This window comes from Nyctibius grandis, chromosome 19 (genome assembly GCF_013368605.1).
Source record: "Nyctibius grandis isolate bNycGra1 chromosome 19, bNycGra1.pri, whole genome shotgun sequence".
In the NCBI taxonomy this organism is placed as follows: Eukaryota; Metazoa; Chordata; class Aves; order Nyctibiiformes; family Nyctibiidae; genus Nyctibius; species Nyctibius grandis.
In genome coordinates, this window is record NC_090676.1 from 6,984,442 (window position 1) to 7,009,763 (window position 25,322).

The 25,322-nt window shown below is 41.9% G+C and overlaps 1 protein-coding gene across 1 annotated transcript in view; it reads left to right on the forward strand.

Moving 5' to 3' along the window:
* Positions 1 to 16,640: 16,640 nt before the first annotated feature.
* Positions 16,641 to 25,322, forward strand: part of BCAS1 (brain enriched myelin associated protein 1) — a 48,731-nt gene continuing 40,049 nt past the window's right edge. The window contains exons 1-2 of the mRNA XM_068416257.1: positions 16,641 to 16,709; positions 16,815 to 16,896. Coding sequence (XP_068272358.1) covers positions 16,641 to 16,709; positions 16,815 to 16,896 — 151 coding nt within the window. The remainder of the gene's footprint in view (positions 16,710 to 16,814; positions 16,897 to 25,322) is intronic.

Genomic DNA, 25,322 nt, shown 5'->3' on the forward strand with positions numbered 1-25,322 from the left:
TCACATCTGGGTTTTTTTAAAGGAATTAGAGTGGGTTTTGCAATGCGTAGTTTCTGATCAAATAAAATTTTCCAGATGACCTAGCTCATTTGAGGATTTCTTTTTCACTTTTTTTGAGAAATATTTTCACTTCGAGTCAACCCTGAGCAATTTTTTTCACTCATTGAATTGCAATGCTCATTGATAAGAGTTGAGAGGTTTCCCAGGTCACCTGTGAATGCATGACAGAACTATGCAGACAAAAAGGGGTTCCCAGCTTTTAGTTGAATGCCCCAAATAGAAAACTTTACTATCTGAAGGCTTTTTGTCTTACTGGGATCATCTCTGTTCACAATAGTGCTGAGTAGGTTGAACTACTCAGAAATGAGGATCCAGAGGGACCTTGACAGGCTTGAGAGCTGGGCCTGTGCAAACAGCATGGAATTCAACAAGTCCAAGTGCAAGGTCCTGCATGTGAGTCAGGACAATCCCAAGCACAAACACAGGCTGGGCGGAGAGTGGATTGAGAGCAGCCCTGAGGAGAAGGACTTGGGGGTGATGGTCGATGAGAAGCTCAACATGAGCCGGCAACGTGCGCTTGCAGCCCAGAGGACCAACCGTATCCTGGGCTGCATCAAAAGCAGCGTGGCCAGCAGGTCGACAGAGGGGATTCTGCCCCTCTGCTCCGCTCTCGTGAGACCCCACCTGGAGTACTGTGTTCAGCTCTGGGGCCCCCAACATAAGAAGGACACGGAGCTGTTGGAGCGAGTCCAGAGGAGGGCCATGAAGATGACCAGAGGGCTGGAGCACCTCTCCTATGAAGGCAGGCTGAGAGAGCTGGGGCTCTTCAGCCTGGAGAAGAGAAGGCTCCAGGGAGACCTTCTAGCAGCCTTCCAGTATCTGAAGGGGCTACAGGAAAGCAGGAGAGGGGCTTTTTACAAGGACAAGCAGTGACAGGATGAGGGGGAATGGTTTTAAACTGAAAGAGGGGAGATTTAGATTAGATATGAGGAATAAATTCTTTGCTGTGAGGGTGGTGAGACACCGGCCTAGGTTGCCCAGAGGAGCTGTGGCTGCCCCCTCCCTGGCAGTGTTCAAGGCCAGGTTGGATGGGGCTTTGAGCAACTTGGACTAGTGGAAGGTGTCGCTGCCTGTGGCAGGGGGGTTGGAACTGGATATCTTTAACGTCCCTTCCAATCCAAACAATTCTGTGATTCTATGATCTGCGACCCAAAGCATCAGCACCCAGGTGTGGTTTTACCTATTCGGGAAGGTTGGGGCGGTCAGACAGCAGTGAGGGTCAGCTCCAAAGCACATGTCAGCCTCTGCACCCTCTCAGGTGGCTGTTGCCTTTCCAATCCCAGGGACTGTTTCGTCGCTGCCTCCTGGGATCCGAAGCCCCGCGCACGGTGCGAGGCTCTCGGCTGAGCACGGTTTAACGCTGCCACCTGCCGTCGGGCTGCCCGCGACCAGCGCTGGGCTCTGCACCATCGCCCTGGGTTTGCTGTCAGAATGGGGGAAATGTCTCCAGCAAGGTGAATTCATCCCCGTTTTTCCATTGCAGAATTGTTTCAGTATGGAAGTTGTTGGGGTTTATATGTCTTTTTGCTTTGTCTCAAGCATTATAATTGCCATCATGTCCCTAATACAGAATTTAAAAGAAAAAAAAAACAAACCACACCACTACGAAGGTATGGTGGGTAATTCTATAATTTGGTGATAGTTTCCAAATAAAATCTATAGGGTAAATTACCTTCTATACATGAATGAATTATGTCAGTAGCAGCAACAGCCTGACCTGTGTTCTTATTCTTTGTAACAAACAAACAAACAAAAAATCCAGTGTCTCTTTAAAAAGTGCTGTTTGGAGAAGTTTCAGTTTTAATGTAGCTCCTTCAAACCGCAGTTCTGGACTTGCATTCCCCTGCACTTTGGGCCATATAAACACCAGCTCACACTGTTTCCTACCGCATTCAATCTTAATGTGAGACTAAAGGCAATAGAAGATTTGAGCAGAGAGGAATAAAAGATGCAAAGCAGGCAACAGGCTTCTTATAATTGTGAATAAAGATGCCATATCAACTTCCATAAGCAAATATTCTTACTAGCATCTGGAGAGGCTTACTAACATGAAGATGCTTAAGTCTCTGTAGTGGAAGAGGTATTAGTGGAGAATTAGTTTCTTCTTGTGTATTTCTCAGCCAAAATCCTAGGTGAAAGCTTGGCTCTGTTCTAGAGGGCTGTCTGAGCTTGTAAATACTCAGAAGTAAAAAATTAGAGCGCCTTGGAGCACAAAGAGGTTTTTTTCCTTTTTGTCACAATAAAACTATAGAAAGCCTGGCTTTAGTGTTAGTTTTGTTTAATTCATGTGATTTCTCGCTAGCCCTGCCCCACCTGACAGTGACTCACCTTGTTCAAGGTAAACTTTCATTTTATTGAATTAGCAGGAAAAAATGATGTGGAGAGCAGCCAGCATTTATTGCACTGCTGTGAAGAGCCTCTGAAGAAGCGGTTTAGAGGATAAAGAATAGTTCACACTAGAAAAAAACAAAACAGACCTAACTATGACAAAAAACCTGCTTCAGTGTAGAGATGTGTGGAGAAGAAGAAAAGTATGAAAAGGCACAAGTAGCAAAGAATAACAAATTCATCATTTGACTTATAGTGTAAGTACATAAAAAGCTATTAAATATATATCAAGGTGCATTCATAAAAACAAGTTAGCCTTCTTGTGATCTCTTTGGAATTAAGGTGATATTTATGCATTTAGTCTATGTGCATCATGTCCAAATGGGCAAAGAGAAAGGCCCAACAATACTTGAAATGATCTGGAGCATGGCAGAAAAAGAAATATTGAAAGAATTCTTAAGTCTTTATTAGAAGGAATAAGATAAAGGTGTCAACAAAACAATCTCTTACACATCTTTTGCCCTTAAGCTACTCCTACAAAGGGCAGCTTGGGTGAAAAAAATTGGTAGACGAGTCAAATGTTTGCACTTCATATTTCATATTTTTAAGGTATGTAAGGAAATCCTCTTAACTGAATATTTTAAAGCTAGACTGTCTATTTTCTACTGCAAAATGGGGAAAATGCCAGGAATATTTTGGAAGGGTTTTGGGACTCCTGCAAGAGCGTGCTGTGCAGGATGGCTCCCAGTGCCCCATCCAGGCACACACTCCCCTTTCCCTTCATGTGAAAGAAACACACGCATTGAGGCTACCTGGGAGCCCCTGAAGGACCCCTGGTCTGCGTGAGGACGCAGCACGGTGCCACCCAGCTTAGTCACAACCAGGGGCAGGGCTGGACGCTGGCACACACCAACTCCCACCTCTGCAAACAGCCCCATCTGAGAGTAGCCTCAGTAGAAGCTGTGAGACTGTGTGGGCAAGAAATGAGGGAGGAAGACTCTTGTAAATTTGGAATTGCTGTGTTTTGACCACACTGTCTCACAACATCTACCTTTGTATAGTTCCTATTGTGCTGAAGTCTCCCTATGCTGTTGTGGTTTTTTTTTAAGTACAGTTGCTTCCACACAGTTGTATCTTTACTTAGCCTTAATTATCAATGTGAGTGCCTAGGTGCAGCCAGAGACACATCAGGTTTCACAGGAAGGCTCACATGGACTGATTCGTTGTACATGGTGTTGCTGGCCAAGACATTCCGGCCATTTCCAGGCCTTGGTTACTGTTTATTGCCAGGGGAGGGCTGACTCACATTTCTTACAATCAGCTGTGCCTAGATCTGTGCTGCTGGCATTTCATCTCCCCAGTGGAACATTAAACTAGCGGAGGCATTCACTGCATAGTCTCAACCCAAGCCAGTACTGAAGCTAGCCTGGAGACGTGCTTTTCCACCCAGAAGGCATTCCTTTTGGCACTGTTCCCAAAGGCAAAGTGCAATCACTCTACTAACAAGACCGATAGGTGCTTTCACCCAACCCACATTTGCTCCTGGGCTTTGTTTATCTGATCTATAATTTGCTTACTTTTGTGAACATTACTCATTCAGCTATCACCTGGATTGTTTTGAAGTATTTCCTCCATGTCGATTTTGAGACACATGCATGACTTTGTGATACTATAACAAAACATTCAGAATCTGGACAATATTGACTAGAGATGTATAATGGGAGAGAATCTTGAAGTTTATATGTCCATGAAATTGCAGGGAATGCTATTTTGGTCATGCATCTGTATACTGAGGTAGTTCCAAAGAGCCCGACTGCAAAAGGTGTATTTTCTAAATACCACACAGTCACCTGTTCTGCATTAGAAAAACCTCTGACACACTGATATCAGCACCTCTAATTCACTTGCTAGTATACTTTAGAATATGTTGACAATTAATGCAACATCTGAGGTCAAACAAGTCCTCTGGTGCCTAGCAGAGAGGGCAGGAAGGAATCCCCACTGTTTGCCCTTAGAGGAACACCTGCTAGGGTTTTTCACTGGCAGTCAGAACATCACCTCTGCTATCCAAAGCTTGACTGTGAACTGAAATTTGGGTGTTATGAGGATTGCAGAGGGGCAACTGATAGGAGAATGTCATTTCAACTGGTCTTGAAGGAGAGGGAAGAAAAGATTTGGCATTAAGTTCTCACCTTAAAAAACTGCATCCTAGACATTTTCTGGTTAATTTGTGAAGGAACACAATTTAACTAGCTATTGAAGAGCAAGCAATCAACCGTGTTTGGGGATGCATCTTTGAAATGGGGAAAGAACAAACGTTTCTGCATTTCTTCACGAATCTGAATGTCTTTTATCAAAATGTTTCTGAATGCATTCAAGCAGAAGCGCCACTGAATCAATAAAACTGTGACATGCCAAGATGCATGTTAATTTTTTTTGTACATGAAACAACTGGTTTCATGAACCAGGAGGACTTACAAGAAGTCCTCTTGTGCTGCTTGAAATTCCTGCTTTGTTTCTCCCAGCTCACTTGTGTCACGTTCACTATCTGCTGAGCTAATCTGCTGGTGTAATGTCGTTGACTTCCGTGGAGCTGTGCTGAAGGACAGGCTCGTTCTGTTTAAAGCTGGAATAAAGCTTTAGCTTGTAACAATCAAGAACTTGCTGAGTAATATGGCAGGGTCACAGAGTTTAACTGAAGTGCTGAGATGGTGATTTCAGAAAGGGAAAGGGGGAGTGCAGGAACTGGCAGAGGTCACATCTGCTATTTCAGTGGAAGCTCCTCTCCAGTGGTAGCAATAAAATTATATCATATTCTTATACTTCACAGCTATTCACTGAAATTAATATTTCCTTAATAATTTAAAGCTTTTATCCCTTCAGTGTACTAAAGTTAGGGCTATTCATGCTTATGTTTTCATTTGACAGAAGTTTAGCAAATCATATTTTTCCAGGAAAAAAAAATTGGCTCCAGCTGTCCTAATCCTTCAGTGACATAAGGGACCTCTCCTGTGCTGAAGAGGAATATTAACTCTGCACATCGCAGCAGCTGCAGGAATTCACAACAGGAGTTGTACGTAGAGTTTTCTCAGATTGTGCCCTGTGAGCACGAAGCATCAAAACAAGGTGGCTAAGAGGCCAGTCAATATTGTTTTCTTGGAAGAAGTCCAAAGAAAAGAAAATAAAATTTGGACTTTTTCCACAGCCCAAAGCCTTGAGGGCAGCTGGTGGTGAAATAAAGGTTTAAAATCAACACCATGACAGAAAGGCAGGACTGCCGACACTGCTTCACTGACGTGGCAATTGGCACCAGGCATTTGCAAAGCTAAAACCTGACTGTGGGGACTTGTCCTCTGCCTGAAAGCCAGCAGTTATCCCCAGCTAGGCCCACCCACCACACAGTCTTAACCTCACATCGGGCTCCTCCTCAGGACAGAAAACCATCATAGACATGATCCACATGGATCAAGCACCCTCTTAAAGATAATTACCTCTCTTACTGCTGATGCTGCTGCAGGTTTATGCTAATTGTGACTTGTCTAGTTTCTCACTAAAGTGAAGAATAAAATACATGGTCTATAATAAGCCTTTTTTCCCCTACTTTTTCTTTTTAGCAAGCCAAGCTCCTCATATTTTATATTTCAGGCTTGGGAAGGGGAAGGGTGATAGACTGATGGGAAAGAAGGACAGCCAGTGGTCTTCAAAGCTGTGACAGCTGATGAAAGTCGTGACCCAGTCTTTGCAGAAGCTGTATTAATGAAGTGAAATATTTAGCATAGTATTGTTATCATCAGTGCATATTTGATGGAAACTTAAAACGCTCATACAGGAGAATAATTGTGTTTCAAATGCCTGTCCCACCCACTAAGGCACTATGTATACAATAACTCTCTGTTTCAATCCTGACACAGTAATCTTTTATCTGTTCTAGAAGCTCCCACATGAAGAAATAGCTGGTATATATTTTGTAATTCTCCCTCTTTAAAAAAATAGTGACAGCAGAAACCTGTTTTTTCTTTGTGATGGGGGAAGGAGAGACAATAACAGATCACCAGTTCCCTTCCTACATCAACTCTGTGAACCAGTCAGCATCTGGAGAAACTAGAGGCTGCAATACATAGTTTGAAAAATCATGTTCAGGCTCTTTCTGCTAAGCAGCATGAGCGAATGTTTCTCATTCAGCATGGTGTTTCAGCTGATGCACATGAACGAAATTCTGCTTTCATATTAGCATGAATCTGGAGGGATTCCACTGGAATTGGTGGAGTTATTTCAGAGCGAGACCACAGTAACTCAGGCTGCAGCCTCGCTCGCGGTCCCCGCTGAGAGGTATGGGGAGCATGGTAATAATTACTGATGATTCTGCTTCCCTGGAGCTCCCCGCACTGAAGCAATTATTCTCTCCTTTTCATTACCCATTCAGACTGCATTGGCTAAATACAAGACAGATTCAACAATTAATATGGACTCCATAAGAGACAGTGGGGAAAACCTACTTGCTGAAAACATAATTCTTCAGTAATCACTAGGAATTGCTAACCGTAAAGGAGCCAGATCCAATAAAGCTTAAAACTTAAGCAGAACTTAAGCAGAAACAGTTTTCCCTGTAACTCTGAGTCAGGCATTTCAGTTTTGGAGGCACATGAGTTCAGTTGTACTTTTCTTTGTCTAGTTCAAAACAGCACCTGCTCTCCAAAAGATGGGGATGTTTGCATTGCTGTGTCTGACTCTACCTCTGCACCATCTTTCGAGCTCATGTCTGTCCCAAGGATTATGGATTGCACTCCATGGATCAAGTGTACAGGACTGCCAGCATCTTATCTTGGGGTACCTCAGTTGTTGAAGCACCAAGTCTGTAACAATTTCAGTCATTGCACTGCCAGGACAGTCTTCCCTGAAACACGGTATTAAATGAGTCATTTGGGCAACATTTGCTTTGGGAAAAATTCCCACTGGGATATTCAGATGATATTAAACATGGTTTGGACATTCAGATTAAGCTGAAACCACAGAATGGTGGAAAGGGAGATGGTTGTGTAGCTCCTGATGGATTTGTTGAGTTTCCATGAGAAACAACTCTACATCACCAGCTCCATTTACTTTGGTGTCTGCTTCCTTCCAGGGCTGGTTGGAACCAAATCACCTACTTCAGACTTGCAACATTTCTGGATTCCTTGTACCTCAGCCTGTTTCTCTGACCAAGGAAGGCAGAAACATACCAAATTTACCCTTTCCTTGGGTGCCCTGTCTTCTTGGACAGGGATGAGATTGAACTCAACGAACTTGGAATTTTTCATTGTAAATGAAGCATCTTTTATTTCACAACTCACCCCTGTTTATGGCTGTTACTCAGCCATCAGTGCAGGGCAAACCCTCCAGACCTCGGAGGCCAGGGAGTGTCACCTCTCAGGCAGTTGGTTCAAACTTGCCTGGGTGCCAAGAGCAGGCGAGTCCTGCTGGGGGCTGGCCTGGCTCAGGGATTTAGGTGGTTCACACGGCTCTCCTCGCTTGGGATCCGGGACAAATTAAGCAATGCAAAGGTTGGGCTGGTCCTCCCTCATCAAAAAGAAGAAGGAAGTCCTTAACTCGCTTCATCCATCCCCTTGGGACTGAAACGGGAAAGGCTGAGTCAAAGCTTCATTTGTATTTTGTCTGAAACTGCCAGAATTTGACTGGAGTTGTGCCTATTTTTTTTTCCTCAGCTATTCTCCTGCAGGTTCCTTCTCTCAGCTCTCTCTAGTGTTGCTAAGGGTGTATTGCTGCTCACCCCTCTGGCTCTGCTAAATAAACCTTGACCATAACAGCCAGATGGAAGTTCTCACCTTAAATTAACACGTCAGCCCCTTTCAAGGCTACATATAACAAAAGGAGATGCAAACAGAGACCAATATTAATCCACTCTTCAGTTGTCAATATTTGAATGGTGTTGGCTGTCATTCCGGACAGGAATAAAAGAAGCTGGCTAATCATATATAATTGTTGGGAGCTTTGTGCCAATAATTAACAGGCAGTTTTATGCAGCTGTCAGATGCACATGCTGAGCCTTGCCTGCAGGAGAGAAAGATTCATTCGGTGACAGTTTCCTTATAGATTTTGGATAGAAAAAAGAGCATTTCGATCACTGAAAATTTGTGAAAGAAGCACACAGTTTCCTCTGCTTTAGAGAGGATACTCCTCTGTGCCTGTTGTCCTGTCTCCACTGCCACCCTACGAAATAATTCCCAAGTATGAGGCAAACCGAAACTCACTTTGTGCGCCTCTTGTCTGTCCTTGATGAATACATGGGATATCTTTGAAATGCCTGTAAAAGAATAATAAAAACAGAGCTGAAACATGCCTCAAAGAATGGATAGATAATTGTCCATTAGGATCACATAACTGGGAAAAATTAAATCAGTATAAACCTCGCTCTGATCTCTCTAATTTAATAAGGTTACACCAGTGTAATCAAGAAGAGCATCTCAGCGACTGCGCATCAAATTAGCTCTCAGTATAATTGCACTGATGTTGGAGGAGTCACAGCAGAAAGACATTTCCTCTGATATTTGCTGTAGTTATTTCTGTTGTTGTAAGTGCTGCCATACCAGGTCAGAGAAGGATGAGCTACGAGGAGGAAGGGAGTGAGGAACGGCTTTGATCTCGACATAAATAGCGTTGATACTGTGGAAAGACACATGGGGACACGGTATGCACATTGCCTGGTTGCAAGTATCCAACTCTGCTGCCAAAATTCAGGGATGGGACTTGAGAGAGAAAGTCACTTCAGATGGGTGTCACAACAACCTCCTGATTTGTCCAGGTTAATGCAGATTCACAGCACAGCCTCTGTAGCATCCAAAGGAGATTTGCGCCCTCACTTAAGCACTTATGTTAAATGCCCAGAGCCAGGCAGTGACCTTTTCTTTTAAAAGCATCTAAATTATTCCTGCCAAATTCAAGTCATGAAGGGGAAAAAACGCCTGGATGAATAATGGCAAACACAATTCTGTGGAAAATATAGGAGAGAGTACAAACATCCTTCAGCAATACCACCATCTGTTTGGGCTCAATTTTAAGAACAGCTTTTCTTGAGGAAAAGGAATATTTTTATTCTTATATTCACAGTACATGCCATAAGGTGAGGCATATGATAATACAAATTATTTTTCTCCATGATGCACGTTAAGTTTTTAAGGCTGAATTTGATGCCTCTTTAGGAGGTCCATGGAAAGAAAATATGGTGCAAACATATACTTTAGCCTGCAGATAAGTTTTGTTGACACCACCACATGTGCCATTCAGAGACTGTTCCCAAAATCATATTCTTTCTCTGGACAGGATTATGAGACTGAACTTGTGGGGTATCATCCAAGCTTGTAGGCAAGGATTTGCAATATCTAAGGCAATAAATTAAGGGGAAAATGATAAAGAGGGTTGAACCAATGCGTGAAGACCTGAGGGAATCAGAACATCCACTCATCCTCCCCTGCACTGCTGAGCTGGTGGACATAATCAGAAGTTCTGTTTTCATGCTTATAGCTTCATCATCCTCTGAAGCATCTGACAGCATTCACAGCCACCACATCACCCTTGTTATAGATCTGTTTCTTTATCACGGCTAATAACAGAACTATATCCAAAACCATAAAGCAACACAGAAATAAAAGTGCCTTCTGGATGATACGAGCAAGTCAATAGAGAAAAAGATCGTGGGGATTGCAATGGTATTCTAGTTTATTTGAATCTCGAGACACATGCTGTGCAGACACCGCACTACTTGAAACAAGCTGATTAATATATTCGAACACTTGAAGCTGACAGTCGAGTGATGTATGTACAGCAGGCTTGGATGAAAGGAAGCCTAAAGAGAACTTCTGGGAACCCCTGGCCTCAGGATATTTCATTAATAATTAAGGAGAAGTTGACATTGTGCTTTTAGTATCTTCACATCATGACAGTGTTAACGACATTGCTGCTGTCACTCGCGGTCCTGGGGAAGAGCGTGGTCTCTCTCGAAGCCTTGCAGCAGGAGCTCCAGCCAGTCCCCAAACTGGTTTATGGTATCTCCCTCTGTGAGCCTTTCACAACTCTTTGCTATTGCTTTCTCAAACTATAAAATAAGGAATTTTTTGTTGGTATTATGACAGCCTGTGGGAACCCCAGTTCCTGAAACCAAGTTTTATTGGCTGAGGTGGTGTGAAAACTCAGAACAAAAAGCCTTTCCCTGCTCCAGACACCCCCAATCTGAGCGTGGGCTTAGTGACTCACGTAAGGGAGCAGTAAATTGTGACAATAGGTTTAAAATATAAACACTTAGTCAGTTTACACATTATGGAAGGATATTAAGAGCCACTCTGACTACAGCAAGCAGTCATGTGATGAAATGTAATGTTTTTTTTCTGCCATTGTGGGAAAAAATCCGTATTTGGAAGGGGTTTTTAGGTGTTCAGCCCAGCCTTGCAATTTCCAACAGCAGAGCGTCCGTGATGGGCTGCCTCTAAGCCATGAAGTCAAGTATGCATTTGGACAGGTTTGGGTGGCCAGAACGCTCAAGAACAGAAAACCTTTCAAGAAGGGCTGGGAAGGTGGACTACTCCACCCCTTCGTGTGTTTGCACCCGGTGTTTGTAAGCACTCCCTGGGCTGATTAAGGGAGGCAGGGGCAGAGGCAGGGGCAGAGGCAGGGGCAGAACAGTCGGGGCTGGGCAAGCAGCACCTCGCCCTGACCAGCTCCAGCTCCGAGGGGCACGGGGTGCCCCAGCCGACCTCCCCCAGGTAACTCCTGCTGCTGCTGTTGGTTTGGCTTTTCTTGGGTTTTGCTTCTGCTCTTCCTCTGCTGCCACTTCTGTCCCACACTTGAGTTTAGTCCTGCATGTGTTTTCATGCTAAATGATCTTGGGAGCTCCTGCAAGTTCTTGGCTTATTTTGTTTGGGCTTTAAAGTGCCTGGTATAAATTTTCCCTTTTGGTGCACTGGCTTTTTCTGCAAAAGGACACAAGAATAAAAAGATCAGCTTTCTGACAGAGTGTTTCTACCAGCCAGGCTGGGATTGTTCACCTTTGTGGCATTGTTGAACTGTTCCCTCCCTGAAAGCCCAGGGTGTGAATGTTTGAACTGTTTTGCTTTTCACATTTGACTACAATGCAGAGTGGCTGAAAGTATTGTATTAAAAACTGTCCCTAGAGCCTTAAGGACTCTAATTCTGCATGTCCTGGATGCACGGCCAGCTGCCAGGTTGCTGTTCAAATTGTTCTTGGGTGTTTCTTGTTTGCTCTAGGTGAGTCATCTCAATCCTTCCTCCTCCTGTCCCTTCACTACTGTCTATTGTGTGTCCATTTCTCCGCCTTAGCCAGTGACAATGCTCAGATGCATTTGTCCCCCGGTTTCATCATACCCAACACGTGTCTGATTTATCTTTTTCTGCAGGAGAGCACTTGAGAGCTGCACTGAAGGAAGGTAAGGAGACTTTCTAAAACCCTATCCTATTATGAGTCTATTATGAATCAGAGCAGGAGCTTCTGCCTTTCTAGCTGGACATTGACTGACATGTCCCCATGTTCACCCCTTTTCCAAGAGGCAGGATAAGGGACAGGGACGTACTAAAGAGGATCCAGCTCTTGCCCTGTGGCCACAAGGCAGGCTGCTTTTGCATTAATTAATGCATGCTAGATCCTTCTTCTGCCTCTGGAATATACACGAGTTTAAGTCTTTCCCCAGCTCCTGCAGAGTGGCCATATCTATAATGAAATGAGATGCAAAGAGAACTAAGTGAAGTTGATTATTTTTTTCTGACATTTAAGTACAACATATGGCAAGTTTTAATGAGGAATTAATTGTGTACTTTTTTATATTAATAGACACTGTGACACAGGCGATTGTAATATTCTAGGTTGGTCAATACATTAGAAAGGTCAGGCTTACCTGGCTTTAGCCAGAGTACACAGTAGATCATGGAAGTTGTTGTAATTTTGTCTCATAGTTTTCAAAGCTTTTACCACTCTGCCAGGACCAAAACAATGATTTTTGAAAGTGAGAGAAAAAGCAGAATTTTACCAAGCCTTGAGCTCATGTTTGGGGCACACTACAGTTCATACAACGTTAAAAAAAAATCTAAAAAAACAATTTTCTTTTGGATTATTTTCTGCATTACAATAGAAGCAGTGAAGCATAAGTTGGGAAAGGAACTGTTTCAGAGCTCTGTCTGATCTGGAGGCTGGTAGTTCATGTTCCTTTTTAAACCAGTCAGGCTGCATTCCAGCTGGTCTGAATGAGCCCCTCGTGAGAATAATATCCTTGAAACTTAATCAAAAGATCTGTATCTAGAAAGGAAGCCTAGGGATGAGAATGAGCTTACTCCAGTTCCTCTCAACTTCTAAGGGTTTTCTTCTCATTTTGAAAAGTGTTCTTGCATCAGGATCATCTCTTTTCCCCTCTCAATCCTCAAAAATGGTAATCTCTATAAATGTTATCAAACCTCCTCTCATAAAATACACATCTTGACAGAAACACCTCCCAGGTCTGGTGGAGGTTTGCTCCATACTCACAGCTTACTACAGAGACCAGCTTTGTGCTTTTCAGCTGTAGAACGAAGGGCACAGATAGATCCTGCCTGGTGGTTGTACCACTAATAAATAACCATGATTAATAGCCAAGACATACCAAAAACAGCCAATGGAGAGACCAAGACAGCATCTGAAGATATAGTGTAGGGTTCACAGCTGGACAGAGGTACTCAGTGGTTGTCGGGGTCTGATTCTGCCCACTAGGAACAAGCTCGTGGCCAGAACCTGACAGCTCCCCAGGACTTGTGGTTTTCAGGCACACTGGGAGGCCTCAGCACCTTTTGGAAAACTGTTTGCTTTTGTGGGGACTTTAGCTGGGTGCCAAAATAGGGCTTGGTGATTAGCTTTTGGAAGCCTACATTCAAAATAGTGGTATTTGTAAACGCATTGGTGAAAAAAGACACCAAATGAGAGCCTTGTGGAAGCCCCTTATTTTTCTGAAAACCTCCCTGGCTCCGCATTTAATAATTTAACTTCCAGAGGAGGTGTTTCAAATGAGAAAAGAGTGGATTTGTTCATATAAACTGGAGTCCTGAGCAGTTTGGGAAAAACGTAACCATTTCATCTTAATGACCGAGCTGGAGTTGCTCGATTATGCAAATCTAGAGCCGCATATAGGTGCAATCAGATGCAATAGTCCCTGCAGCAGCAATTTCTAGATGCGATGGCAGAAGTGAATAACTGTGACGTTACTTGCTTGGCAACTTGAAACTCTGCCAATTTGATACCATTTTGTATGTGTATATTATCACTTCTGCTGATACTCAGTTTTGTCTATAGGTGGCAGTGACCTTTCATTTTTTCTGTAAAATAGGGCAGAAGCATTCGTACATACATACCTTCCTAATTTTACTACAGGACCTGGGGCAGGACTGTGAGGCTGTGCCATTGACTGAGCTCTGTACAAAGAGGAATGGCCACAGACTGGTCACCTTCCTTCAGTAGCCACTTTGCCCCAGAACATGCCAAATGTGCAGCTGTAATACTGCTCACACAATGCAAAAATCAGTGCAATACAATAATCAATTATTACTGTTGCAAGGAGGGAGAAAGTCTGAAGACATATTATATATGTTCATGGTGGAGAACTGTGTTTGGTGTTCTGGGATCATATTCCAAGAGGGTTATGTAGCAAGTTTGTCCCATTTTCAGCAAAAACAACCTGCAAGTCTTGTCCAGCTTTCTAAGAGAGAGAGGGTTCTGGTGAGTGAAAATCTTTTACATTTCCACATGACCACTGTGTGTGTTTTATTTCAGTGAGAATCATAAACTTGATTGTCGAAATTGGGTAATCTCTCCTAGAGTAAAATATGCCAGAGATCAGAGCCTGTGATGTCTGCTCTGTATCAGTTAAAGATATCTTATTTGACGTGAGTAGAGCTGCATCAACAGGAAACTGGAGTAATTGAGAACCAAGCTACAAATCTTTGTCGAAATAAAAAAAAAGAAAAAAGGAATTTGCTTCTCTCTTTCCCCTCAGTTATGTACTGATTTTACAGCACATGTGAAAAAGGAAGCACGTAACCTGCAAATATTCCACCCTCTGCTTAAGTTGTCTCCTGGCATAAACCAGGAGGCCTTGTGAATGGAAAACAAAAGTAAATCTTCCAGATTCAACCGGATACTAAATTTACCATTGAGACTAAGCAGTAGGATTTGAATCTTGTTTTCTTCTCTTCCAATAGGATAATACTTAAAGTTGCTAGGAAACAAATACATAGCAAGGAAAAGAGGCCATTGTACATCCATGGGGAATCGTTGGTTGTTTTCCAGCATAAATCAGAAGATCTGATTTATAGTGGAAATATCAGCTGAGAAGATAAATTCCCTGTAAAACAACTCTGCACTCTGAAATAAAGGCTCAGTCCTACAGCCGCTATTACGCAGCGATTCTCGGCAGCGCACGACTGCAGTTCCTGTTTCAGCATCAGTGGGGGCCGTTCAGTGTCCAGCGTGGCACTAGGAGCTTAGCAAAGATCAATAACCATCTCTGGAGGGAGGCCCAGCTTGGATTTCACGTCAGCTAGGATGCAGCATAAAATAGAAACCAGATCTGGACCATCCCTGTAAAGCAAAGGTTTGTAGATTGGGGTTAGCAAAAAAACCACAACCAGCCTGAGCTCCGTAAACTGGAAGCAGACACGTGGGGCTGTGGGCTGAAAGGAGAGCTGCCCCCAGTTCTTGCATTCAAATTCTAGTGAACACGATTTAGAAAAACTACACTTTTCCTCCTTTTCTCCAATGGCCAAGGGTTGTTTAATTAAAACACTAAAGAAGTTTCTCTCATCCATACCTCTGCAGCTTCACTGATTCATACAGGTGTAAACCAGGGCAATAATAAAACAGAAGGGCCCTTGGTACCCACGGTGGCTGTGCAGGACATCAACAGGATGGGTCTGGAACTGGCTGCAGCTCTCCACCTTCCTCTCTGGGGAGACCTTCCTCTTTCAAGGTGTGGCTCAGAATAGTCTCTCCTTATTGTTTATTTGTGTAGCTTTAGTATATATACATATATATATCCTGAGCCAAAGTCAATAGGAACCTTCCTCTTGACTTCAGTCTGGTTTGCCCTTCAACCATGTTGCAGGGAGTGTGTTTGGCCCCAAAGAATTTAGTGTCCTAAAGCATAGTGAGTTCAGAGGGTAAATAAATGTATTCTAAATTAGGAGGAAAAGAAAACAAAATTAAAAAACAAAACAAAAACCCGAACAGGTTTATGTGTACTTGTACATAGGATAGAGGTTAAAATTAAATCAAACACATTGCTCCTGAAAAGAAGTTTAAAGAAATCAGAACAGTTTCACTAAGTGTTGAATTATCTAATGGACTAATAGTAATTAACTAGCGAAGATTATGCCTGGATTGTAGTCAGAGCTGTGACTCCAGTAGGTACGAACATAAGAAAGCCATTTTAAACTGCCTAGCTCGGGTATCAGTAGTGCTGCAGCTGTGACAACACAAGGTGCTCGAAAGACACATCCAGGACCACCAATGAATGCTGAGGGGGCTGGTTCGTGTTGTCTCTGACTTGCTGCAGCTACAGTCTTGGCAGTGCTCGAACTAGCCAAGGAAATGTAGCTCAGATACGTCTGTGAGCTGTAGTTGACCAGTGAAGCTGTCTAGAGCAGGCCAAATACTTCCACAGCCACAGGTGAGAATTTTCCCCAGAGGACTTTTTATATATGGTGTATATATATATATGCTATATATATATACACACATAACTACCTGACATACAGGGCCTAATTTTCAGAGTTTACACACATGATTTCTTTACATGCTGCCTCTTTTCTCTCTTATTAAGTGAAAACCAAACAAAAATATAAAAGCCCACCAAGGTGCTGTAATTTATTCATATATTTTGGTCTTTTTCACTTTATTCTGCTGCTAACTCCATGTTACTGAGTTCTAATGAATGATGCAGGTGTGATTGCATCAGGTTGTCCTCAACAAACAAGAAAAGTTCATTAGTTTGTACCATTTTTAGTGAGGAGCTGTGAGCCCCTATGCATAATTGGGTTTGAGTAAGACTGGTTGGTGCAGACTGATGACTAGGGCAGGTGCCTTTGGGAAAGCAGGTGGGTCTTATCAGGAATTTAAACAGCCTGTCAAAAGTCTGTCACCATTGGCTGTCTCTTAATTTGAATTAGGCAGTAAATTCATATTAATGAGAAAGAAAGAGTTATTTTTTTTTCTCTACCTGATAGGAACTATGGGGGACACCATAAGCATCCAAGAGGAAGCTGAAGAAGACAATGCATGTACAGTAAAGAGCTACCAGGTAAGCAAGAGCTGCCCACTCTAATCTTCCCTGGCTGTTGCATATTGCAATGTTCAAATCCCATGATGTACCCAGTCCTAAGAACTGCATTATTTGCTATTTCAGGCTCTATCTGAATCTCCTGACAACATTAAAAATGGATCTGTTGCATTTGTTCAGACTTATTCTCCTGCAGTTAATGGTGAAGGTATGTACTGGGAAAGGGTGGCATATTTGCACTTCTTTTGTCACCAGACAAGCAGAGAGAGGTTTATACTGGAGCAACAACAAATATTGGTGCATGGTCTCAAATTTAAAGGTGAGCCCATGTTTCAGCTCTTACTTGTGAATTAGTACATATGTTTTATCAGAAGCTTGAAGGTGTAAGATAGCAAAGAGTAAAATAGGAAAGTACTTCCTAAGTACTCTGGAAGCTGTTTGTTTAGTTGTTCTAAGAAGTTGGTTCTGCATCTGATCCACAAAAAGTGGTTTTATAGACTGAAGATTTTGGTTAGCGTGAAGTATTATAGGGCAGGAGTGGTTTGGCACTGGTCCCTTTCAGGTTGCTGCACAAACCTCAGGGTGTCCTGTGATAAACTACTTCTGCTTGGGCTCTGGTGGAAATAGTGCCTCTAACAAGCCTTGGAGGAATCATTGCTGCAAGAAACACAAATCAGGGCTCTTGAAAGGGGCACAGTGCAGCAATGGCACCAATGCAAGGATCAGTGGCCTGTTAGTGAGGTCTTGTGTTTGTGGGGGACACAATGAAATGTTGTTTTGCAGTCTGGAATAACAGAGCAGTTCATGTGTTGGAAGGGAGAGTAACTTGTCTTTAAATGATGCCATGGCATCCCTGCTGCTGGCAGGGAGTTACCAGGTAATATAGTTGTGCTTGGATGCCAGATTGAAGTATCCACTGGTGTGGAAACTGATAATATGAAGGGGATGTAGGAGACTATTAAAAACAAACAAACAAACAAAAAAAAAAGGACTGAATGCATTGAAAAATGTAAACTTATGCAGGCTAGAAACTAAATCTGTTGAGCTTTAAAATATTCCCCAGCTACTGTGGAGGAGTAACCTTTGTGAGGCAAATGTTTGTGCTGTTGATCAAACTGCTTTGCTTTGCCAAAGCCGTTCTCTGGTCACAGTGGGCACAACTCTGGGACTATCCAGAAACTGGGCTGTTATATGGAGAGCTGCTATAATTTTCCATTTATAAAATAAATCAACAATGTGTCCTAGACTTAAGGGTTTATCCCCAAATTGCCTAATAAGGGTGCCTAAAGACAGGCAGGCTAGAGCTGTATAGAGCTTTGCAGAAATGGAGTATCTTGGGATGGATAGAGGAGGTAAAACAGTAATAGGCCAGAAAAATGACTGTTGTATTACTCCAGGTAACACTGATCTGCTCACCAATGATCTCAATGCGTCTCACTTGATTTAAGTTTTGTAAGGAGCTTGAGGAAGGTGTTTTGAGGCATACCTGAGGCCAGCACAACAGGAGTTCACCCTGCTCATCTGGCATTTTAGCTACATAACTCTCATCCACACATGTGTCTCTCTCTCCTCACCTTTTGGCACCTCATTAATTTCTCCTTCCACTTCTTGTTGGCTTTGCAGCCTTCCTGAGCAGCAGTCAGGCAGCACTCATTTGGAGCAGTGTTGCTTCAGTTTGTATCTCTGCAGATGCAGCCATGTTAATTTTACCAGCATTTTCCTTGCATTGGATTTCCTTCTGTTTTCAGAATACTATAAAAACCAATAATTCTGTCCAATCTCTATAAGGAAGGAAGGAAAATATTATTTTATTACTCATTGTTAAAAGAACCTTCTCAGCCTGTTACATCCAGTTGAAAAATCTAAGCTTAGACAAAAATAATCAGAGACTGGTATGGAAATATGCAGATGGTACTGATTACAGTTCAGAATCTCTGTTCCATGGCTAATTTCCTAATGCAATCTAGCTATAAGAACTCAGTTTAAATGGTTGCCTACTAGAAAATAAAAGCCTGTCGCTGTGTGTTTCTGGTGGTGTAAACCAGTGGAGTTCTGGGAAGTAAATAAAAGCCAGATGATTTACACTGTCTGAAGACCTGGAAAATAAGTGTACATTTTACTCTTAACATATAAAATGAAGCATATGGCATTGTTTTACTTAAACGGATTACCTAATTAATGTAATTACTAAATCAGTTTAAGTAGCAAGTTGAAAAATTGGACGGTCCTGTGTTGATATCACTCATATTTTACCTTTATTAATGTTTAAATAGCAGTTAAAATCATTAACTATTTAGATACCACTGAAATCTCACTGGTTTATGTAATGTAATCAAGGTCTTGGTGAAATAAAAATGCAAGTGCTGAGGTAGATGTTATTCCTATAGAAAATGTAGTTGATAGTATTTCTAAAATGAAATCATGCAAGAAATGGTACTGTAATCTATTTTATGGTCATAAAGTGAGCACTTCTGGAGAAGACAAAAGAGCTGCAAAAAAGGCAAGTGAAGCAAGAGGATTTTATTAATAGTGTTAGATGTATGTTTGTGGTCTTTGTCTTGTTAGTTTGCATTTCTGTGATTGCCAGTGATCTGACCATGTGCTGTGCATTAAATGGTATAGTTGATAAATGAGTCTATGAAATCTATATCTGCTAATATAATGGAAAAAGAATCCAGAGAGTTAACTTAATATGACCAGAGGAAGTTATTTGGAATGTTATTTGGAAGAGCCCCGTCACCATCTGCTTCACATCTGGGTGAGCATATTGCTGACTTGTTCCTTACATTTGCTGCTTCTGCTCAAACAGGCTGACAGATGTGTGGACTTACGAGTCCTTTCCAGGACTTGCCTTTCCTGCTCCCATTGATTATCAGGGCTGTGAACATTGCACAGTGTTAGCATCCACCTTCTCCTCCTGTAATGCCACTTAAATAGTAGCAATGCCTTTACTGCTGCTTCATGATGTGTTGCTTTGCAAGCAAAAGGGTAGCAAATTTGATCCTGACTTTTCCTAATGTTGTGTGTTGGCCTCTTTGAACTTCAAGGAATATAAGTACTTGGGGGACAACAGGCAAAGGGAAAATGGCCAGAACTAACAGCTTTATGTGTGAGATTTGCACTACATAGAGTAGAAATGCATCAGGAGAAAACAGGAAAAATTACGTTTGTATTTGGTTGGCAATTATGTGCCAATCCTTAAACCAGTGACCAGCTTAATATGCTCATAAACAGAAAGATTGCACAAGAAAGAAAAGTTCAGTTAAGATGCAACTCCTTTGTTCCAGAGGATAAATCTGATTCAGGAAATTCTGCTACTAGCCAGTATCTGACAGAAATGGGTATATTGCAATAACTCTGTGTGCCTCTAAGGTGTGAAACATGGTGCATTTTAGTAATTTTTAAAGAATGATCATTATTATTCTTGCTACTAGCTTCTCTTCCCCTATTCCCATTAATTTCAGTAAATCTGTTGGGTAAATAACAATGCTAGTTAATGTAGTGAAACAAAATTATTCTTAGAGTAAAAGTGTACTGTCAACTTTATTTAAATGGAATAGTCGAGCAAGATTGCAAAAGAATGAGTATGTTTTTTCTTTTTTAAGGAAGGGGGGAAAATGGCTTATTTTGGATTTCCCTAATGCTTCTGAAAACTCAGCCATTTAGTCTTGTCACAACAGTTTCTGGGCAACTCCCACTCCCACACAAACACAAGATACACTTGGACATCTGAAAATTCTGTGTCTGCCTTAGCATTATGATACCAACTCTGTGTAAATATTAGAAGGAAAAATTAACCTATACAACTATAAAAATAGGTCAGAAATGTAAATTAGAAAATTCACTCTCTTGTTGCTAGGTATTTGGATTTTTAAGCTTGGTATTTGCTGCAGTCATTCATTCAGGGCTATTAGGACCCCTTGCGCTGGCCTACACTGATGGACTTCTTAGTGCCAAATGTTACCTTGTAGCCCATAATGGTTCCTTCATGGCCACTAAAATCTATTATCTAAAACCACATTTGTAGCTAATGGCATGCTCAGTTCAGTTTCAGTAAAAACCTGATTTTTTTCTATTGTCAAAAGCAACAATATGAGAAAACATTTTCCCATAGTATTTATTTTATGGCATGTTCACATGCTAGTGGCCTGTAGGAGGAGATGTCTGTGCTGAAGACCTTGCCAATTCAATTTGCTCCTCATTTAACAGCTAAAACTGACTTGCACTATGAAAGAGTCAGTAGGATAAACGGCAGGAGGTGAGAAGCTGCCAATGTAAGACATTACAGGACCTTATTTTAGATGTTCCCTATATGCAAGTATTAAACATGAGGGCAGAAATAACTGCTGAAACCAGACTAGCAATCAAAGGCTAAGGAAAAGGAGCATGTTTTAGGAAGGCATCTGAAGGATACAGCTTAAGCAAGCTGAACATCAAAAATAGATGCCTACCCAGTGCATGGCTTAGGCTGCTGCCAGGAATAAAAAGAGCAAACTAAGCTTGCGAGAAAATCGGGTTATAGTGGAGGAGGGGGGAAGGCAATCTGGAAGTGCTGGACAGAATTGCTTTTGGTCCCACTTGAGGGAGTTTGGCTGCCATCTGTTATGTGCACCAGGCTGAAGTCTGGTTGTATTCGCACTGATTATCAAAAGCAAATCAGCTGACGAAAGCTCGAGTAGCCTTTTCATTTATGTCAGACTGGTGGCTCTGAACTTCCTTTCATGTCAGTCACATCCTCAGGGTTTCTGCCCGCATTTGCTGTTCCTTCTGGTCGAGTGCTGCGCCCTGGTCCCAAACACACATGAAATAGGTGCTTCACTGCAGGCATTCTACTCCAATGCTTTCTGCACTCTGCTGCCTGCCCATGGCGTTCTGGGTTCATTAGGTCCCATAATGAACAGAAATAATTCCGTACCTGTATGGTCAGTTTTGCAGCTCATGTGGTTAACCTAAAGCCTGTACTCACCATAAGGCTTTGGCCATTATAATCTTTTATTTGCTGGCTCTGTGTATTAAAACCTAAGCACTTGCTTTTTAAAATTCAGTGATAATTCTGCAGATTTGGTCCCCTTCTGTGTCAGCAAACATAGCACTGTTCTTCATCCTCAGCCTATGGAAGGGCTTAACACTAAAGTCAAGGATAGGAAAGGAAGGGGGAGAAAGTCTGTCAGCAATTACTTCTGAGCAGGGAAATGGTATTGACATAACATTGCACTAACCATTACTCTTCTCTGTACAGTTTTTGTAATTCAAGGAAAAAAAACTGGGTCTAATCTAGCAAACTACAGAAAAAATATCCTTATTTTGAGAGTGTTCTTACAGAAGAGGGACTTTGTGCAGCTATAGTATTGTCTTCTTTACATATACTGATGAAGTGAAGGGAAAGAAAGGACAAATCTTCTGTACTGTGATTGTCTTTTGTTAAATACTTGAGAGGAAAATGCCTGTGTAGTAGCAGTATGAAATGCAATCTCACAGCAGTGCTGTAAATTGTATCTTGATTTTAGTTTCAGAGCAGTTATTAATCTCATTCAGAGTGAGCAACTTTGATGTACTTGCAGACCTGGCCTAGGATTTAGGAGGTTTTGCTTCTATTCCTAATTCTGCCTTTGGATTGTAGAATAATTTTGGAAAGAATGGCACTTCTGTTTCTCTTTAAAAACAGAAATATCATGTACTTTGAGCTCTGGCTTATAGCTGTCTATATGAATGAATGCAACAAATGGTGTGTTTTTTATTATCAGGGTTCTGAGAGAGAAATGGGATAGTGGAAACCTCATGGGGGTACAGAGACTTAGAGTGCTCCAAAATAAATGTGACTGAGAGGAGCAAGCAGTTGGGAGTTGTTGAGTTTCCTGCCGTATGGGATTCCAGTCCAAGTGCCAGTGAACTCAGAGATGGATTGAGCTTTAATCAGGTAATTTGGAGAAGTCAGTGGGAAGGAGATATCTGTGAAGATGCTCTCAAATCTTGTGGGCATCACTGTGCATTTACAAGCAATTGTAGGGACTCTGGATAAAAATTGAACCCTATGTGGAAACAAAGACTGAAACGAAATGTGTTGAGAGGTTGAACATTGTTGTCAATACCACAACAATTTCATCCAAGTACTGCAACAATTTCATCCAAATACTGCCATTCCAAAACCTTTCTCCTTCACAGTTTGCTGGGAATATGGCATGAGTCACTCTTCTGTTCAGCCCACCACAGTAATGTCTCCTTCCTGGTGGTGGGATCTGCTTTGCCTGGTGTCTGAGCAGACTTTGCCTGAAACCGTTTGAACTGTTTTGACATGAGACATGCTGCAGAGCTCATGCCAGTGATATGTTCCAAGTCTTTCATTCTTTCCATGATAATTAGAGATAAAAGGAACTTCATAGGTTCATGAGCTACTTTTTGTTTGGTTGATTTTCTTAATGAAGAGCTTATATTCCTATTTTTATACTAAAGACTGTTTTCCTGTGTTTCATTTTTTATCTGTTACACAAAGCAGAAGTTCAGCATCTATTACAATTATTTTCCAATGGATATTGCTTCTGCTTTCTTTAGCTGGGGAAGGGATTGCTTTTTGCTTCCTTCCCAAGTTTCCAACTATAATTAGAATTTAGTGCTTCAGTTTTTTCTTATAGTACTACAGAAGGCTTAGGAAACTATAACTGATACTTAGTGGCCCTGACTGAATACCTGAATAAGTGGTTGAATAGCTAGTTATTTGTATCTTTTCTTTGCATGTCAGGATGTTGAAATAGGTGCCCTTTAAACACTGCAGAAGAATACTATCAGCAAAGGATTCTTGCCAGCATAAGTAATTTTATTGCAGGAATAGTAACAGAGAGAATCCAAGGAAAGAAATTTTCTCTATTAGAGTGCACACAAAGAAGTGAAAATCTATTTACCTGGACAGAATGGGTTGTACTGAGGTGCTCTGGCCCCTCTGCATGCTTGAAACACAATGAGAAAGCAAATGTCAGATTAAAAATGTTAGAAGTGGAGAAGTTAGGAGCCAGCTCCCTGGCAGTTGGTAAAATGCTGGCTGCATTTGTGAATCCTGCCGCCACAGCCCTCACTTTGGCAGCTGTTGCCTCCACTGCTGGCAAGGATTTCAGTAAAGTCACTTGAGATTCACGCTGGCATGCCAGCACGCTCCGGCGCTTCTCATCTATCGGGTTTATGGGGGCTCCCACCTCCTGCTAGTCAGGACGAGCCCTGGACTGTGAAAGAAGGGTCCAGCAAGGACTCTTGGTCACCGAGTTAAGGCTGCAGGGAAGGGGATGTCATGGCTGGATGCTGGGGCTCTGTCCGCCTGACCAAGATTCCTGGGTGCTGCTGCAGGAGGACAGTATCAAATGGATACAGACATGTTGTACAGTACCTGCTGATGCTTGCGTGTTATGTAAAATCCTCGGAGGGAGGGTGGAAAGTCGAAGTAATTTTGCTGTGAAAAGCTAAGGGGTAGTTTTAAAAGCTGTGATCTAAAACTGTTCTGCTTTCCTTCTCTTAAAAAGGAATTAAAAAAAAAGAAACTGAAGAGTGAAGATCTGTACTGTGGAAGACAGGTGTTTTAGTCAGGTTTTGTTCGTATCTGGGGTTTTATTTCTGTTAAAGTAAAATGTGAAGGGCATAATATTGACTAGACTATTACAATTATCATTTGAAATAATTTCAATTTTACACTGAAACTGACAATTTTAAAATTCTAATTTAGCAAGTCAGTTTGAGACTGTCAGTTTTTCACAGTTATAATTAAGTAGATCTAAATTCATCCTTGAAATCTGTGGTGATGACTGACAGGGAAATCAGATATATATTCCAGTCAAAGTAGGGAAGAGAAGCTCAAGCTGAGGGGGAGCTGTAAGGTTTACCTCTCAACAAGCTGACTCTTGTTTACTGGGGTTTCACACCACACTGAATCACGTAATCTGTGATTCAGTCTCTCATCCACAAAACAGATACAAGACAGTTTTTCTTTTGTCTCTTGTTTCCTTTGTCTTCTGTAAAGCAGGAGCCGCCTCCTGTCTGCATTTATGGTATTAGGGATTTTCGCCTCAGCTGTATTATCAAAGTGCCATTGTAATATAAAATCATAAAGTATGCTTTTAAGATGAAAGGTTTTTTCATATTTAAAGTGTGATGGCCATGTGCGTACACAGGGGGGAATTATTTGTGAGAATTTTGAGGAGGGGAAAAGTGATTAAGAGACATATTGATTGTGGGTAAAGGAGTCAGAAACGCAAGGATAAGCAGCCTGGCTCGGATGTGATTTATAAGTATTCAAATCAGGCTTAAAGTAACCTACAGACAATAGAGGAGAAGTGCAAGTAGAAACTGCACTATGGAGAGTAGGCAGCAAGGCAAGGAATGGTGTTGGAAAAATGAATGAAATAAGTTATGACTGCAAAGCCCTGTGGGGAGTTTGGCCAGCCAGGAAATGAAATCAGTCCTTGCAGTTTCCATTCTTTTTTCCCATTTAGCTCTGACAGAGGAAAGCGTAATATATTAATATATAACTTTGTCTCAAGTTTTATTGATTTTTTTTTTTATATCACTTCTTTAATTTTAATTGGAAAGTAAAATATCCTCAGCATGTCCATGGGGCTAAGTAGTCAAAAACTTTGGCCGCTATCTGACTTGGAC